The 4,724-nt window shown below is 42.4% G+C and overlaps 1 protein-coding gene across 1 annotated transcript; it reads left to right on the top strand.

Moving 5' to 3' along the window:
- The first annotated feature begins 232 nt into the window (after window positions 1-232).
- On the top strand, window positions 233-2,679 carry LOC145889108 (uncharacterized). The gene is made up of 4 exons (XM_082979991.1): window positions 233-490; window positions 710-805; window positions 980-1,194; window positions 1,425-2,679. Exons 1-4 carry the CDS (start codon window positions 413-415, stop codon window positions 2,110-2,112), a joined length of 1,077 nt encoding a protein of 358 aa, XP_082836117.1. The 5' UTR covers window positions 233-412; the 3' UTR covers window positions 2,113-2,679.
- The last annotated feature ends 2,045 nt before the right edge of the window (window positions 2,680-4,724 follow it).

Genomic DNA, 4,724 nt, shown 5'->3' with positions numbered 1-4,724 from the left:
AAAAGTTGTATACAAAGGCAGAACTTGGAGAAATTATATTGAAGTTTAAATATCAGCAATATAGAATACGTTCACGTAGCACGAAAGTCTTTCTCATTATATTCCGACTAGTTTGATGGCAAATGTGTTGGGGTTTTACGAAATGAAATCTAATTTTGTTGTAATAGATAAAAGTCATCTAGTAACGGATTGTTGGTGTTGTTTTGGTTTAAAATATTATTCACAACAAACTAATAAACAATCTTTTCCTTTTCCAGATACAAATCTGCGACGAATCGCGAAAATCTTTTTCGGCGATTAGGCATTGCGTAAAAAGACAAACTTGACAAGAGCATCTGCTTGTTCAAACGGATTATATCATCGCTGCTCGTAACTATTTTTGCTTCAACCGAAACCCACCTACATAACGTAAATGAAGACCGTAATGGCTCCACACACCAGCACTGCTCACATGGTCTCCGCCGGATCGGTGATGAAAAATGACCGCAGAGTAAGTTGATATTTCTCGACGTATTTTGACCTCACGAATCTTAGTCAGGGATGAAGTACAACAAAGTAGTTTAGTTAAAAAGGGTATTTTCTGGAATTAGTTTTTGTTTTAATTTTGAAAGGCTGGAATTCATGTTGCAAGTATTCATTTAAAAATGAATTTAATTTAACTCAACTATTTTGTGTAAAAATATTTTAAATAACTTCTATTTTTCTCTAGGCGTCAAAACCCTTGATGGAGAAACGAAGAAGGGAGAGAATAAACAAAAGTTTAAACGAACTCAAATCGATTCTTCTTAACGCACTTCGAAAAGACGTAAGTATTTCATTTATTCGAAGAACTGTCATATGAACAGAAAAAAATATTGCATTAGCTTCGTGGCGTTCGGTGGGCATCGATTATTACTTCGAAGGTTTAACTGCCATAACATCCCATGCGATGTATTTGATTTTGAACGAACATTATCAAACCTTTTTTTTGTTTCAACAGCAAAGCACCTGTCACTCCAAATTGGAAAAGGCTGATATTTTGGAAATGACCGTCCGATATCTTCGCACTGTCCAACGCCAGAGGATGACCGCTGCTATGACGATGGACCCGAGTGTTGTCAACAAGTACAGAAATGGTTATGTTGAATGCAAGAACGAAGTTTCGCACTTTCTTGAAACTTCAACAGAAAACGTCCACCCGGAAGTGAAAGCGAGGTGAGAGTCGTGCGGGAAATATTTGTACTTTTTATTATATTTTGTTGTACAACTGCATTTCATTCAATCATAGTACCGAACTCACAAAAATGTATTTAAATGAAACGCTTTTGCTGGTTGATTGATTTTGTATCACAAAAATCATTTAACTGTTCCAACGATTTGTTTTTTGTACATTAACAAAACATAACAATATAGAATCCGTATTCAAAAACTCTTTTCTATTTCAGATTAATGAGCCACCTTGGCAGCAACGTCCCAACGCAAACGGGCAACCACCTTCCCCCTCACATGATGCCGCAACACCACAGGGGAGCTCCACTTCTTACTGGGGCCCCACCAGTGCCCGCGGGCTCAGCCATTTCCCCTCTGCAAATTCGAATCACCCCCAACAACCAGATTCAACAAGCGATGGCCATGGCAGCCGCAATGGCTCAAAATCACAAGTTGGCCCAACAGCAGCAGATGAGACACGCTTTGAACATGCGGGATCACGCGGAAGCCAAGTACAGAAGAGAGGAAGAGGGATCAGTATCTCCATCTTCCTCAGCCATAAGTCCTCATCCCTCAGATCACAGCTCCCAGGAGCCTAACTATCGTCACCTGAGACACGAAAGCGGGTCATCCTGCGCTTCCTCCGGATTCCAGTCTCCCGGATCGCCACTTTCCATGTCGCCCTCCTCCACTCCGAGAAAGGATGTGGATGCAAAGAACAGCAGCAACATCCACGGGAGCTTTGTTCTCGTCCCGCAATCCTCCTCATCTGGATCTATCACCCCAGCGCCTGTCCAACAGGTTGTCATGGAAACCGATCAGCAATCTCACTCTGGCTCGGCAATTCCAGAAGATGGCGCACCGTGTTCTCCAGTATCCGACATTGGAAGCACGGATTCGGAGCCGGTTTGGCGACCCTGGTAGTCTGGATTAACGAGTATTTCCTGTTCCGATATGTTGCCATCCGTTAATTTCTATTGAGCGTCAAAGTTGTACTTTCTTTATGAAACAGTTTTTAACCATTGAACAACCAAATATATATACAGCAACGCTATTTTGTGGGTGCTTTGGCAATCCAACTGCCTTTTCAATGGGCAAAATGCGCATTGGCTGCAATATAAATGCCCCCGTTCAACAAAGGTTTCACCAACCTACTACTGACACAAGTCTTCAAACATCGCTGCTCGGAAGATCTTTGCGTTTTGACCAATAGGTTCCCCGTAACCTTTCATTTTCTGTGTAAATAGCCCTGTTTTGCCGACCCCGGGGTTTCCAACCCCGAAATTTTATGCGTGTGTGTGATTAATGTACGCGTGTGCTACATGTTATTGTGCGAATTTCAACCATGGCACTAAATGTAACCTTCCGTGCCTTACTGTCCCTATATGCGACGCCACTTGCAGGGTTACCGTTTCACCGTTTCAGGCCCGTTTATGCTTCATTTCCTTCGAGAGTTTTTATATATATTGACAATAAAACAGAAAACAAAGACACAAACATGTGGTCTGCTCTGCGATGTATTTTCAATTAGGAACTAGAAGTAATTCTTGTTCAAATCGGTACGAAGTGAAATATATGTAAGACCTATACCAGGTCGAGGAATAAAGCCTGGTTATGGCCTGAAAGCGAAAGTTTTCGCCATGCTTACGAAATACATGCCCAGAAAGTTTTGGAGACATAAGCCGGTATGGAAACAAAATGGATGCCTCATACATCGTATGTACGTTAAAAGGCGATTGACAGTGCCTTTACCCCTATGTTGTTTTCAGCCCTTGTTTTTAATAGGAAAACTCATTGAAAACCTTCGGGTGGCTTGCTCTCCGTGCCCTCAGACCGAAACAAGTTCGTCTTAAATAAACACAGTCATTGTCGTAAACTTGTCTTGCAAGATACCGGATATTGAGAGCAGTTTTACTCCCACAGAACCCATACAGTTAAGTCGCGTCAATAAAACTCGCCTCCCAAAATCGACCTAACGCCCAGGTGGGGATTGCGTCAGTATGTGGTCGGGTTACCTAACAGTTTGTTATAGCGCTGGATTCGGGTGTCTTGCCGCGAACGCAAGGTCGCATGGATATTGGAAGCCGCAGTTCCCAGATTCTTGTGCACTGGGCTACACAATGAGCGCGTGCCGGACGCTAGAATCAAACAGCGAAACTGGAGATGCTACAATCACGCACCGACATATAAAGAGTTTCCCGTTTCAACGAGAACGAACAGGCGGTCGCGCGTACGTCCATTGTTGAAGCTTGGGAAAACTCTTGTGAGGCGTGCTGGGGCCCTTTGTCTCGCCGCTCGGGTGTCAGAAACAAAGGCTCAGTCGCCTTGATTAGAGGGGCTGGGACAAAAGAGGGCGCGTAAGCTAGCTGTTGTATCTGTATACAGTATTACGGGTCTTAGACCGGGGGTCGTTAAGTTATCATCGTGCGCTATGAGGACCGCGCAACTTTAAACAACCCCGGGTGCTCGACATTTCTGTGGGGAGTATTTCTGTAAAAATTTTGCGATTCAATAAATGCTGAAAATTGGAAGTGTCACCTGATGCTAATTTTTTCCGTTTCATAATTAACACGTTTGGAGTAATCGTGTGGAACGTTAGTTACAGACAATTGCGTAATGTTTTTTATTTAGATACGTAGATTTAAATGGGTTAAAAATATAGTGTCATGAGGGACCTGTTGGTAATAAAACCTGCCGCCCTTATGGTGGCTTTATCGCCGAAGATAAACTTCACTTTTCATTAAAACGAGTATATTTAGAACGTTGGCATTTGACGTTGTAAACAAAGTTGGACCTTTGAGATCGCAAACTCGTGGTTGCCATAGAAACGAATACACACCCCGATTTCCTCGATGCCGTAAAATGTTTATTACTGGTTGACACTGAAAGGGTTCCACGCCACCCAACCCACGCGTCGAGAGTAAACTTCTCTTGTGGAACCACAAAGCGTTTGGCCGCTTTATCCAGGGTATGGGCGCGAGGCTTTGTAGCTGGGCTATTCCAGGAAATCAGGATGTTATCACAGCATTAAACTCTTAAGACCCATAGGCTGAATATAGAACGGACCGTAAATTTAGAACTGTTTCCACAAAAGATAGGACCTGCTTGTGTTGTCGGCGTCCACGCGCCGCACATAAAGCCCATACGTTGTTACTGTGTCAATAGATACCGTAATGCTTTCGCGTATTTGGACTTTGAAGTCGAAATCGACGAAATCAACACTTTATTGTGAATGCTGAAAACGTATCGTCGCCAAAGCAGAACGTTGCTACCTCTTTATTGCCATCATAACATTTTTTCATAAAGAATGAATATTTAGGAAGAATGAATAGAAAACTAAGAAGCAAACATAAAAACAAACCAAAAAGTTGTGACGCACGGAACACTTATAGTTGAGAGTCGGACACATAGCGAAACTATTGAGTGTAATTGATTCAGAGAAACATATTTTAATCAATAAGCTTCTGTGGTAATTATGGAATCGCACATGTTTGATACAAAACAGGCCGAGGTCTGATATCGTTGATTACTAATTT

Source organism: Ascidia mentula, chromosome 2 (assembly GCF_947561715.1).
Source record: "Ascidia mentula chromosome 2, kaAscMent1.1, whole genome shotgun sequence".
Lineage (NCBI taxonomy): Eukaryota > Metazoa > Chordata > Ascidiacea > Phlebobranchia > Ascidiidae > Ascidia > Ascidia mentula.
The sequence above is the reverse complement of the archived record's forward strand: the minus strand, read 5'-3'. Positions and strand labels throughout refer to the sequence as shown.

Bases quoted from the DNA above. Each gene is read 5' to 3' on its own strand.
- LOC145889108 (XM_082979991.1), top strand. From the start codon at position 413: ATGAAGACCGTAATGGCTCCACACACCAGCACTGCTCACATGGTCTCC. The intron at 491-709 runs GTAAGTTGATAT...ATTTTTCTCTAG, and splicing joins TGATGAAAAATGACCGCAGA to GCGTCAAAACCCTTGATGGA. The intron at 806-979 runs GTAAGTATTTCA...TTGTTTCAACAG, and splicing joins TTAACGCACTTCGAAAAGAC to CAAAGCACCTGTCACTCCAA.